At 44.2% G+C, this 13,489-nt stretch overlaps 1 protein-coding gene across 4 annotated transcripts in view; it reads right to left on the bottom strand.

The window, feature by feature from the left end:
• Positions 1–826: 826 nt before the first annotated feature.
• Positions 827–13,489, bottom strand: part of SERTAD2 (SERTA domain containing 2) — a 123,122-nt gene continuing 110,459 nt past the window's right edge. For all 4 annotated transcript variants that reach the window (XM_032291954.1, XM_032291952.1, XM_032291953.1 and 1 more), the window contains exon 2: positions 827–6,084. In XM_032291954.1, coding sequence (XP_032147845.1) covers positions 5,136–6,080 — 945 coding nt within the window. In that variant the 5' untranslated portion in view covers positions 6,081–6,084 and the 3' untranslated portion in view covers positions 827–5,135. The remainder of the gene's footprint in view (positions 6,085–13,489) is intronic.

Raw genomic sequence — 13,489 nt, 5'->3', positions numbered from 1 at the left:
TGGCCCAGAGGCCCAGGAGGTTGCACAGGATCTCCCCCAATCCCCGGTGGAAGACAGCAGGGGCAGGGTCCAGATGGTATAATCAGGGGGTACATCTGGAGGATGTGCAACAACCACGTGACCCACTGGCACTTTAGAACATCAACTCCAGCATCAGGGATGGTAGAGAGATGATCATGGCAGGAAGACTGGTCAGGAAGCAGGTATGGCAGTCAGAGGCAAGTGGGGAGGAGGGCCCGAGCTGGGGAAGCTGTGGTGAGGATGGAGGAGGTGGTGGAGGGAACAATGTGGCTGGGTCTGCGGAACAGGCCACAAGTGTGGGCAACTGAGCCAAGTGTGGAGCAGAGTGCCGAAGACAACCAGCCCACAGAAGAATCAGCCCCCAGGGAAAACAATTCTTTAGGTGCGCTGAGCATGAGGGAGCGAATCTTGGTAGACGCTGAAGTCTGGAGCTCAGGAGAGAGGCAGGGGCTGGAGACCAGTTTTGAGAGTCCAGAGTGGTTAATCGGACCTTGGGAAACCAAGTGGCAGCAGGAGTGGGGGCTCAGTGAAGAGCTGGTCACGGGCCAAACCCTGGAAAAACAATGTTTTAAAGGGAGCTGGGGTACAGATGTGAGAAAAAGGAGGTCCACAAGGGTTTAAGAGGCAGGGGGAGAACCAGGAGAGAAGGATGGTTCTTGAGACCAGCAGGGTCCAGGAAGGCCAACGGCACCCACTCCCGCAGGGGGTTCCCCTGCTGCTCTTCTGAACTTTGCTTAATATGGGCAAATTGTCACAGATAAGCTGGTTGAACTCCCATCAAAAGAAAACTGCAAGCATGCCTCTCTCATCTTTTAACTGTTTATTGTATAATATAAAACTACAAAAGTAAGACTGCTCATTTCCATGTACATTTAATCCGTCCAATTGTTTAGATTACAGCCCAAACCTACATGTGAATACAGCCATCTGGGTTCTGATGTAACGTCTGTAATATTGCATAGAAAAGGCACAGCTCTCAGGTCTGTGGGGGAAAGGTTATACCTCCTTTTTGACAAAAGCCCTCCTCAAAAACCATGCACCAAACATGTCACTATGTACATCTTTTTTTTCAAAATCTCGGTCATGCGCACATATGGCCTGCATTTCTCTTCCAAATTTGTTATCCCCAAAAGAAGTCCAACTTTTTAGTGGCTTTGTCTGCAATAGCATTTGATCCTAATTTTCAAGAACCATTCAGACTTATTCTTGGAAACACTGAAAACAATTGTACATAAGCAGGACACACACATCCGTGCCTCCAGGTGTGGGGCCGTTACAGGAAGGTAACCATTTACAGCCAAAAAAGGTTAAAGATGCTCTTATCATTGTTTTCAGAAAACGTATAAAGGTCCAATTTGTAACAGCAAGGTTTTCAAATTAAGACAATTCATACAGAGTAGCAATTGCTGCACAAAGTAGAGTCTATTATTATTTTTTTACATCTGTCATTTAAGAAGGCTGCCCTGCGATATTCATAATTCATTGTTTACCGCAAAGGTGGTTAATAAATTTAAGCTTTAAAAACGATCCGTAAGTTGATACTTTGGCTCTTTGGAGCTTATTTCATTAAGAAATTTTCCTTAATTGACCTCAGGGCAGTTGGGGCACTCCAAGGGGCTATGGCGATAAAAAGACACTGGAGAGGTGCAGAGGAGGCGCTGGCCACTGCTCACCCTTTGGTATGAAGGAGGGTGCCCATGTGGTCGCCCCTTCTGTCATCCAGAGAAAGTGCTACTAAAAAAACTTTTAAAAATATCAACCCTTTGATGCTTGATTTGCTTAAAAATTTGGAGGTATTAAAACATTCCTCATCCATACCTTTTGCATATTTCAAATAGACCCATATTAGAGAAGAGTAAAAATGAATTCGGACTGTGCATACAATGAGAAGACCCAGGGGGCCTGGCTTGGACCCCCTTTTAATACAGATTTACATTCCTACAAGAGAATACATTCCTACCATACATTCTGCACATGTTACGATCCAGATGTTAGCGCTCCACAGTAAAATAAATATATTTACACAGAAAAAAGGAATAAATAACTTATGGGAAAAAAAAAAAAAACCTCACTTCTTCAAATTCAAAGCTCTTACGATTCTGCTCTCATCTTGTCACTTCATTGCACATCACTGTCAATAACTGTCCTCTCCCAGCCCCAGCTCCCGGCTTGGCTTTCTTGTGAAGGCACCTCAAGCTGCCTGCCTGGCCCTGGATGCCGTGTGATGTCTTTCATAAAGGGGAAGGCACTGCTGCCAGGTGGCATCCGGAAGCACATCCCACACTCAAACTGGGACTTGGAGATCCCACTCCAGCTCCTACTGTTCCCTGTTGGGACATAAACTTGTAAGAACAGGATGCAAAGGCAATTTGAAGCCTAGGTCATTTTGATCTTTCTGAAAATGGGCTGCTAATTTTCCATATCTTCCTTGTTAGACTTTGAGTATCAAGGATTTATGGCAAGGGTGTCAGAGTTAAAAAAGCATTTACCTGCTGTTGTTGGGGGTTTTGTTTTGATTTTGAAGCCCAGCCTTACAAATACATGAGAGTCAGAGAACCAAGTTTGGGCAACACTTCTCCATGCTTATTTGAACTGTTGCCCAACATATGGGATTTGTTTAAACACATGATTTGCTAATCCAACAAAAGTACAGTTGTTCTAAGTTACTGTAAATCAGTTTTTAACAATGGCAAATCAACTGTTTTACCCTGTTATTGTTCAGAATCAATACTATTGTACATGTGTATGTAGGTCGCGGTGTGCAGCACGTGGCACGTTTGCCAGCTCCTCCAGTATAGAAAGCATGGAGTCTGGGCAGACTTGTTCTCTGAGAGAAGGGAAGCTCTTAATTGACAGGCACAGTGACACTGGAAGCATCTACTACAACCCTCACCTTAGTTACATGGTCCCTGGTCCTATTAAAGGAAATGACACGCCTGCAGCAGTAAGAGGTATCTGTGTGGAAGTTGCTTGTATGAGAACAAGTACAATTTGATCAGTTTCTCACTGCTCTATTGAGTTGATAATTAGACTTTAAAACACATTCGAGTGGGGAGAAAAGTAAATTAGAATGTAGAAAGACTTTATCATATCATACTCAAATCTTTTGCTTACATGAGCAGTTCCTTCATCACAAACGTCTTCGCTTTGCCATGTGCATTACAAAAATAAAACTATGGCTTGCTTAAAGTGCCATTTTATAAAGTTGTCTTTTTTCATTAGCCAGAAAGACCCAATTTTATCCATGGCAAGAAGTGAGCAGAATTGGTGACTGAATATTGACAAATGACCAACAACAAAGACAACAACAACAACAAAACAAAATCCCATAATTTAAAAATTTTTAAATAAATATAAAAGTTATTCCTAAAGAAGCCATCTGCATAACAATATAGGTTGTAACCTGCACTCAACAGCTAAAGTACCATTGGAAGAAAAGAAAAAACTGAAACAAGAAGGCCATAAACAGTTTCGGCAACAAGCATGATACATTACAAACTTTTTAAAATTAAATGTACACCACTAGGAATAAAAAGCTACTTCTCAAGTGTGTCCTGGGAGGCAGAGGTGGGATGGGGGGATGGGGGGGAGGAGGGGACACATGCATAGAAAGTCCTGTCTGAGTTTTGGGTAGAACAGCCTTGTCAAGTGTAAAGTAGCTGATTTAGGAAAGCAACCGGATGGGAAGCTGTGACGTAATGTGAAGAACTCCAGGTTCAAGAGTCACGCATGTTATAAGAGTGCATCCCGGGCCGGCCGAGGTTAGCCAAGCTCACTGTGGTGATCACGAAGATGCCATTTTCAGCTCTTAGCAACAGAGGGAAAGCTCTAGGGAAAGGAAGCAGCAGAAGACAATTTCACAACATGATGGATGCCTCCTGGGGAGATTTTCTTCTTAAGGGCCCTAAGCATTGCAACAGGGCTGAGTTCCATGAAGAAGTTGGTGGCTTTTCATAAAATTTTGTTCAGGTGTAAAATTTCAGGTCATCATAAAAATTATGCCAAAAAAGAAAGATCTGGGTTTTCATTAAAAAAACAAAATAAAAACAATTAAAAGCACAAACTTGGCATAAATACACTCTTAAGAAAGACGGTAGCTTTCCCCTCAAAAGAGGGAGCAAAAGAGAACCATCACTTAAACCCCCAGCTCCACAGCCATCTCCCCCAACTGCTTAATGTGAGTTTGATGAGCGTATGTGGCTCTGGCTTTGGAAGTCACAGTACTGGTGGCTGTTGGTGCCAGGGGTCAGTGCTTGTGAAATTTGGGTGTGATATTACCTGGCCCTTTCTTAAAGCGCTGCGTGTGTGTTTATGTGTGTGCATGTGTGTGCCTGTGAGTGTTTGCATTTGGGGACATCAACTGCAGACTGATTTGATCCAATTTTCTCTTGCACCATACACATATAAAACATTACAACTCTATAAAAGTACAAGTGCAACTTGTACATCTGAAGTTTGCAGGAACTATGTGAGCAAATCCTATCAAAATAGCTATCTCATATGTATAAACAGCATTTGTTTTTAGAAAAACAATATCATAAACTGCAGAATCTGTACAAAAATATAAAATAAATTTGGGCAGCAGTTTTCTAAACAGCCATGTAAATGCAACACTTATGAGGAGTAGTTAATGCCTCTAAAAAGGCCCAATTGCCAAGTCAACCTATACAGGACGAAAATGCCAGAAAAGGTACTGAGATTATCTAAATAAGATATATATATATTTTTTTCTTTTTTACCTCTTGCAATAAAACTTATAGAAAAAATAGACAAATATGCACATGCAATTTACAGCTTTTCCAACTTAATCCTTGTGCTTCACTTGAACTGTTTATTTTTGTCATTCAACATTGCAACATTGTCTTCGAATGGATTCTTTCCTATACCAGGGTAGTAGGTCTCTGAGGAACCACTCCAAAAAGTGTATTAAAAGTGGTCATACTTGGATGAAGGCACTCCAACTCTGCTCAAAGCAAAAACTAGTGTGATCCTGTTGTAAAATTTTCTTTTTCTCTGAAAAAGGCAAGCAAGGGTGCATGCACAGTGTGGAGAATTGTCAGGGTTTTGGGAACGCTCCGGGGTCTGGGTGGGCACAGTCGCCGGGTCCCTGGGTCTTAGGACCCCACAAGCACCTCCATGATGTGGTCCAGCTCTGTGAGGTCCATTTTGAAAGGCTGACTTGGGGCGACAGGCTGACTGCTGTAAGGAGCCAGAGTTTTGAGGAGGTCGTCGGCAGACACAGGGGCCATTTTTGAGGCTGTCCCTGATGCGGAAGTGCAGGGGTCAAAATCATACATGGACGTATCAATGTCAGCGAACAGGATGTCATCCAGGGTCAAGTCTGTCAGGAAACCCGTGGACGTCATTATTTCAAAATTCCCAGGCAGAGAGTCCATCAGTTTCGAGTCGTCTGCGCGGCTCTCTTGAGGGCCCTCGAGTTTCTGGGCGCTGGCCTCAGTGGAGGTCCCTTTCGCGCTGTCAGTCGCAGCCGCGGCCGCCTCTGCGGAGGTAGATGTGGGACAGAGCTCCTCGATCTCGTCCAAGGCGGAGGAGAAACTGTCCTTTTCTGGCGGGAGGGCTGGAGGTGAGAGTTTGGTGGGAGCCGCGGGCTGCATGGCCTGGGGGGTGCAAAACGTGTCGTCATCGTCCTCGAGCAGCGAGGCCGGGGTGAGGCAAGCCTCCAGGGGCGTAGTGCTTCCGAGGTCGCAGGGGTGGGCGGACGGGGACGCCAGGTGGCTGAAGGCGGGCGGGGCCTCGCGGTAGCTGTCGCTGGGCTCGGTGGTGGGCTGGGAGGAGGGGGTGAACACGGGCCTCAGGCTGCCTTCCTGTTTGAGTTCCTCCTGGATCCGCCTCAACATGTTGTTAATTAAAACGGTCTTTTGCAAGCTTGGCTCTGTCAGGGGCCTGTGGTTATAGAGTTTCATAAGGGAAATGTTGAAGATAGTCTGGCGCTGTAAGGTGTAAGACACCTTGGATGGACCGTCACAGGGAGACATGATTTTGCCTTCCAGCCCATCTTCATGCTCATCAAACTTCCGTTTTCCTCCTTTACCCAACATATATCTGCAGAAGGGAGAGGGAGGAAACGGTATTAATCGCATGAATACTGATTTCTACCATAAAAAAGAAGTTGATTTAGAGGGCAGGACTTGGACCTCAGTTTCTTGCCCAGGGTTATTTACAAGTGCATGTGGATTAATTAGGGGTGGAAGGAAGCCAGTAAGAGAGAATTAGAAAATCCACCTTTGTATGCTTGTGGAGCAATTTTTATCACTAGGTAGTCTGGTGAGTGTATTTCTTGAGAAATGTGTACGACACAGACAAGTTAAGAGTTACCATGGAAACCATGATTTTGACTTTCTCAGCTCATGTGCTTGTGTTCGCATCGCTAAGATTATCATGCAGGTTCAATTTCCCTCCCCCAAGTAGATTTATTTTTAAAGCCCAAGAAAACAATTACAATGCTATGACCTAAACAGACATAGGTGTCATAGATTACAGCTTGAGCACTTCTTAAAGGATTAAAAGAGCCAAGTTAAAGAAAAGGAACATGTATACTTTTGGTAGAACTGCGTGTGCTTTCAAAATGCTTTTTCCTTCCTCAATAAGCATAGAGTCTTTCTGCCTGGTTGGTGACATGCGGTAAAGCGCTGCGCCTGTGTTAAATGACCACAGTGACTGAGCTGCACCATTTTTCATTCTAGAATCAAGTGGAGGAATGCATATTTCCCAGCCTAAGTTTTTCCTTCACTCAATTTCATTGTGCACAGTTATGTCTGAAGGCAACTGGATTAATTTTAAAGTAATTAGTGCTGATTATAAGCATTGCTATTTGGGTACTTGAGACATTTCCTAACAAAATACCTATTCTGATTCCAGAGATACATTCATATTTTGAAGAAACCATGACCTCCTACCTCAGACCCTGAGAATCTGGTATAGGGCTGAATTTTAAAACCGCAGCGAAGAACTCCTGCCCCATCTTGCCTGCTGCTCACAGGCCAGGCTGTGTCCTCTCTAGCTCTGGCCTTAGTGAATGCGTCTGGTCATCTGGTCGTCACTTTCTGGGAAGTAGTCCTTCCAACTCTCCAAGATCATGTGACATAATCATCACCTCCTTTCAGAACTTCTACTGTCTAAACAGAACAATCTCAAGTCCATTAGCCTTTGCCTCAAAAGATCTTTCTTCTCTTTTTTGAGACAGAATCTCACTCTGTCGCCAGGCTGGAGTGCGGTGGCGTGATCTTGGCTCACTGAAACCTCCGCCTCCCAGGTTCAAGTGATTCTCCTGCCTCAGCCTCCCGAAGAGCTGGGACTACAGGTGCATGCCACCATGCCTAGTTTTTGTATTTTAGTAGAGATGGGGTTTTACCATGTTGGCCACGATGGTCTAGATCTTGACCTCATGATCTGCCTGCATCGGCCTCCCAAAGTGCTGGGATTACAGGTGAGAGCCACTGTGCCAGGCCAAATACCTCATTTTCTAACCATTTAACAAGAAATCTGCCTTTTAGCATTCAGACCAGGATCATGGTTCGAATGAAGCCAGGCCCCTGCTTGCTCCCTCACCACCCTGCTCCTGCTACAGCACTCTCAGGGACTCCTGTTAATCCTGTCCTCAGTGTGACTCACTCATGTCTTCATATACAGGCAACTGCTTTGTAGTTATCCAATTTTTCTTCTAAATGCCACTTACCTTTTAATGAACTGCTTCAACTGATTGATCAGACCTCATTCAATCCTTTATTAGCTTATCCACATCTACAGTGGGGTAGGCACTAGGCCAGGCCCAATGGGGAGTCCCACGTGAGTACTCTGGCCTTCAAGAGGCTAAATATCTCCTCCTACACCTGAACACCATTTTGAATTTCAAGTCTCATCCTAAAGAAATAAGGCTAAATGGAATATAAACTTCCCAGAACTTCTCATATTTTGTTAGAAAGCAGGCCATGCTGCCCCTCAAGGCCAGTATACAGCTGGTCATAGAGCCTGCCACTCGGGGTAATCGTCTGACCTCATGCCTCAGTGAATACAGTTATGTGTCTCAGAAGAGACAGATGAGCAAGCTGCGACCTATCAGCATCAGAATCAGCTTGAGATTTGTTAATGCTTATGAAGAATGTGGAGTTACTGACTTGAAACATTTCCCCTCATTCTGTTAACATTTAAAAAATGGCTGTCAATCACAATGACCAGTCCAGTATAATTAACTGTTCTCTAAGGCAAGAAAGGTTACGATACTAACAGCTGGTTTGTCTAATACTTCACATGATAGACGTATTTCCTACTGTTTAGTGCTACAAGTCTCATTTGTATATTTACTTTGCACAGAACATTTCCTATCTAAAGTATCTGTTTAAACTTGAAGGTGAATCAGAGTAGAGGTGGTTTCTTCTCACATTGCAAAACATTTTCTATTTCATGCATTAGAAGTGCTACCGGACAACTGGGTTGTGAAACACATAACTGTATTCACAATTATACTACTGGTATTTGTTTATAATTTGAGCATTCAAATAATTAAAGAAAAATTTCACTTTTGCTGAAGAGTTTGCTAAGTGCATTTAATCCTCATACAAAGTTGTGCTAAGATCTATGTTATGTGATCATAGCAACACATTTAAACGTGTGAGTACACACATACATGCACACTCTAAAACTGTGTTTCTCGAAGTGTGGCCACAGATGGTGCCTGTCTGTGAATTGTTACTGGTCCATGATCAGCTATGTAGAGAGAGACATTTTATTATTTAGAAACATCTACAACAAATTGACACAGCAACTGTATGTCTGTATATGGAATTTTTTTAATGGGGCTTCTATAGCATTGTATTTTTATTTCAATTTATAGTAATTATTTTTATTGTGTTTCACTAAGGTCTATAAAAGACTGGGGGGCAGGGAACCAAGAGAGTCCCTCTCATCACAGAAAGCTTGAGAAGGACTGTCCATATGTGTAAAACAAAATACAACTACAAATAAATTAGTAAGCTCATCGCCACTGTGGATTTTTATTGGTTTTCTGAAGGAGAGGTAACACTTAGGGAAAATGGTGTAGACTCTTCTTACAGTCATCAATGCAGAATTGTCTTTTTAAGACTTGTTACTAGAACAAACAACAGGGCTTCTTAAATAATGCATTTTTCTAGAAATAATCACTGAATCTACAGAGTTCACATATCTAAAAAGCATATAGGCCATGCAATAGTATAGGTATATTTAGTAGAATTCCCATAGCTGAACGAGATCTTTGGAGATATTTTCAGAAGGATTTCAATGTGAGAAGCACCTTATTTCCAATTAGAATGATCCAGCTGGTCATAGCTGTGTGCTAATCCTAATGATTTAGAGAAAGCCTGATAAGACATCTGTAATGCTGCCTGGAAGGGGAGAGCAGAGGGCTCAGTAAGCAAAATCTGTGAGCAGGAGCAGACACACACACACCGATTCTTGGATGCGCTTCAGAGGTGTAAATAAGGACCCCTGATGGAGTGTACCTCAAAGCAGGTTTGCTGCCACTTCTCTATTTTGTATTATAAGGCAAAACTGACTCCACCCACTCAGTAAGTTTGTAAAAAGCATATAATCTTGATTTTTAATCCAAATTCTATCTAAGATGTTATAGAAAGGAATACAATGCAACATAATAAATCTCCACATTTTTACCTTAAAAATGAAGTCAGTTTCCTTACATTTGCCTGACACACTGCAGTAACATTACAATGAGCATATTCAGAAGAGGCCTCCAACTCCTAGAGTGGGGAGGGCAGTGGGAACTTTCACTCTCAGGGCTTTGCCACCTCCTTAAGCGGGGCCCAATTTAAAGGAGAAAAGACACGACATGCCCTCAAGAACCAGAGGGCAAGAAGCCAGGCGCGTCAGCCCCTGAGGCCTCTCTGGGCTTGGCTCAGGCTGGTCACGGCCAGGGTCGGCCCAGCTTCTAGCTCCTCAGAAGCCTCTTTCCTCAGGCACTCTAAGAAAATAACAATAGCTCTTTAACCACCCTTTGGAGAGGCAAGGGACCTTTCAAAAAGGCCTCACCCGGCTGCAACTTGAAGCTGAAGCTGAAGTAGTAGCAGGAGCTCGCTCAGGACGTCTAGGCAACCCTAGGGAGGTATGCTGTGTTTCCTGCGGAGGGTAGGCCTGGAGTTCACTGGCTTCCTCGGCCACCCCGGGGCTTTGACATTCCACTTCATCTCCTCTCTTGGCTGGTGAAGACCAAAGCCTAAAGTCCATGCCTTCTACCCAATTTTTCCAGACAAAGACCCAAAGTGACCCTGAGCTCCAGGGTGGGGCATGGAAGAATCATGTGGGTGCTCCTCCCTCTTCTGCCCACCCTAAGGGCCCTAAACCTAACCACAGCCACTTTCCTACTCAATAGTCATTGGCTCTTAACCTGAGGTTTGAGATCAAAGGACCTCCCTCCCCAATAAACTTTTTAGAAACAAATTCCTAGCATTCTGGTTTTCTAATCATGAATTTTAGCAACTATTAATTGCAGTAAACTAAGTTTCAAAAATGAAGAACAAAACTCACTGGTAGTTATATAAATGTAAACTTCTGCAGTTTTCCAGGAAGTTTCATACTAAACGTAACTCAGTATGGCAAACCTAGTTTTCAACTGTGCAACTTTTCATGAAGAAGGACCCTGCCCTCAAAAGCTACAATCTGGGCAGATGCTCAAAAGTAACAAATGTCACTAGAAGCATCCTCAGAAGCCAAAGAACCAGAGGACCAGGAGCCTGAATGACCTGACTTTTTGGGGTTTTGCAATTCCAGAATCTGAATGACTCCCACAGTAAGGAATCTGAGAGATTACTGTGGGCTGGGGGCAGCCAGGGAGTCTGCTGGACATGGATTTGTAGCCTTTATATTTCAGGTGGGATTGTCTCTTCATATCTGTTTCCCATCTCAAGATAGTGAGCCTCCCAGGGCATGGGCAGTGTGTGTTTTGTTCCCTTCTGTGCCCTCAGCATACAGAAGTCTCCGACACAAGATGCTCCACAGTCAGTCACCGAATACATGAACAGTAAATGGAAATAATGAGGAAAGACACCAAAGGGCAGCCAGGGCAGCACTATAAAAACAGAGCCAGAGGGGTGGGTGGGTGGTGGGTGTGTGTGTGCACCCAAGTGTGAACTGTGTCTGGGAGGGCGGGTCTGAGGAATGGGAGGAGTTGAACGGTTTTATAGGGCGGGATCAGGGAATGGACATGCACCATCAGGTGAGATACAGGGTAGGCAGGAGTGCTCCAGCTGAGTAGCTCTAATGTGAATGGCTCTCCCATCCTTCACTTCTCAACCAGCGTTGGGCCCTACCTCCCATATTTCTCTTTGTAGTTCTGGGGAGGGGCCCTCCAGTCGACATTTCCAGCGAGCTTTCAGGTGATGCTGGTCTGAGAACCTCACTCTGATGCTGGTCTGAGAACCTCACATATCTCCTTTTCCTCATCAGGCCATTTCAGATTTAGGCCTGAGGATATCTTTATGCAGTTAGTCTTGATTCCCAAGGCCTTCCTAATTTATGTCTAAGCAAGCAGGACAAAAAGGAATGAACAGCATTTTTGTGATAGCAACTGACATTAGAAAACAAAATACTGCATGCAGAGTTAAGATGTCTCAGACTCATTTTTAACGACAAAACTCAGCTTCTCAAACTGATGCATCAGACCCTACTGGCCCAATGGGGCCCAGATTCTCCTTGCTGGGATCTTAAAGTGACGGCAGTGGGATCTTATCCAAAGCCCAAAAAGAAACTGAAACACTACTTACGTTGAAAAGAGTAAGTAACATCTCCCACTACTACACTTTGCATTTTGGAAAAAAATGCAAACAATTTTTTAAAAGATGAATCAGAAAAAGTTATCTTTAGCTCAATGTTTTCCAACTATTTAAAAGCTACGCCTCTTTAAATCCTTTTTTTTTAAAAAAATTTACTGTCCTTTAATGTTATTTGAACTGTCAAAATAAATGTTACGATTTTTCAAGTGAGAGTATCAAATTGCCTTTTCTGAACTACTGCTTGTCATCCTACCACCACCAACAAAGACCACTGCTTTCACCTGCAGGCTCAACCCGACCTCTGTAGGGGCGGCTGCAGGAGGCCCGCACAGGGAGCCCTCCACATCCCATAAAGGCTGCCTTGCTGCATTTCTTTGTGCCAGGCAAAAAAAGATGCAAAAGTCTTCACAGATGTAAAACTTTGCATTATGTTTTAACTTGATTCATCCCAAATGACTGTCATTAGCCCGGACGGAAAGAAAACCCTTTAACACAGACTTTTCTACTCAGTGTCTAGAGAAAGAGAATTCGTACCACAAAAGGACTTTTTAAAAAGAGGGTCAAAACTGACAGCTTAGTTCTAAATTCTTGAGAGAGGAAATAATTGGGGAAGGTATGCCTGATCTTGTGACCAAAAAGGCATCAAAGATTGAGTGGAGACCCCTGGTCCTGCACCCCTGGGGCTCGTGCAGCTCGGCACTACCCTGAGCTGGTGCTGGGACAGACGGGGAACCCAGGAAAGCTTCGCCTTAGAAGTCCAGCTGGTTTGTATCTTCTGTACGTTTTCAAGAGCTTTTCTCAATTTCCTTTTAAGAAACAGCAACAACCCAGACATTCTGTGTGCTCCCTTTTCAGGAGTGCAGCAGGCTTCACAATTAAGTGGTATGTTGTTTTAAAAGTCAGGTGACATGGCAACACTGAACTACAGTGTCTGCTGTGGTGTATGGGCAGCTAGTAGAACGAGCTGGCCATGCTCTGCCCCTCACCTGGGTGGAGAGCACAGCCGGGCCTGCCCCGTGATGAGTCACTGGCCTGCACACGCGGGATCTTGCACGGCTCCACATGCACGCTATACTTCAGGAACGTTTTCAAAACGCGAGCTAACAGCTCTCAGGAAAAAGATTCAAAGGGGAGCTTTAACAAGTCACATCCCTAACCTCGTCAGACACACTGTCCCATATGACTGATGATGTGACCACTGGTTGCTGATGAGTCCAGAGGTGCCAATGCTGACACTAAACTGGAAAGATGAGGCCTTTACACTAATGCCAACACTCAATGCAGTGATCTGCCCTCACGCACCCACCTCTTTGGAAGAAAAAAGCTGAGAGAAGACATGTGGTGACTGTTTTACAAGAAGGCTGGCAGGGGTCCCTCCCTTCCCCTGACATCCTGTGTCATCAAAGCCCACAGCCCTAAGTGGGAACACCTTCATTCTCTCAGTGTCTTTTGGGGGTGCTGGTAGGAAAAAGGGGTGCTCCTGGTGAAATTAGCTGGGCATGTGGCAGACTTCTGAGCTGAACAGAGGCTCAAAGTAGGGCCAGGATTGTTTTGAAACAACTTCTGAAACACAGGATATGCTGTTTCTCTTCTCCTCATTTCACAGGCTGGCCTCTCAATTCGTTTAGGACCCTGCTTTTGAGTCATCCAAGTGGAGAGCCCCTGTTCAAGACAAAAGGGAACCTCCC

The sequence above is a fragment of the Sapajus apella genome, unplaced genomic scaffold (assembly GCF_009761245.1).
Source record: "Sapajus apella isolate SASKATOON/1434 unplaced genomic scaffold, GSC_monkey_1.0 scaffold26, whole genome shotgun sequence".
Classification (NCBI taxonomy): domain Eukaryota; kingdom Metazoa; phylum Chordata; class Mammalia; order Primates; family Cebidae; genus Sapajus; species Sapajus apella.
The sequence above is the reverse complement of the archived record's forward strand: the minus strand, read 5'-3'. Positions and strand labels throughout refer to the sequence as shown.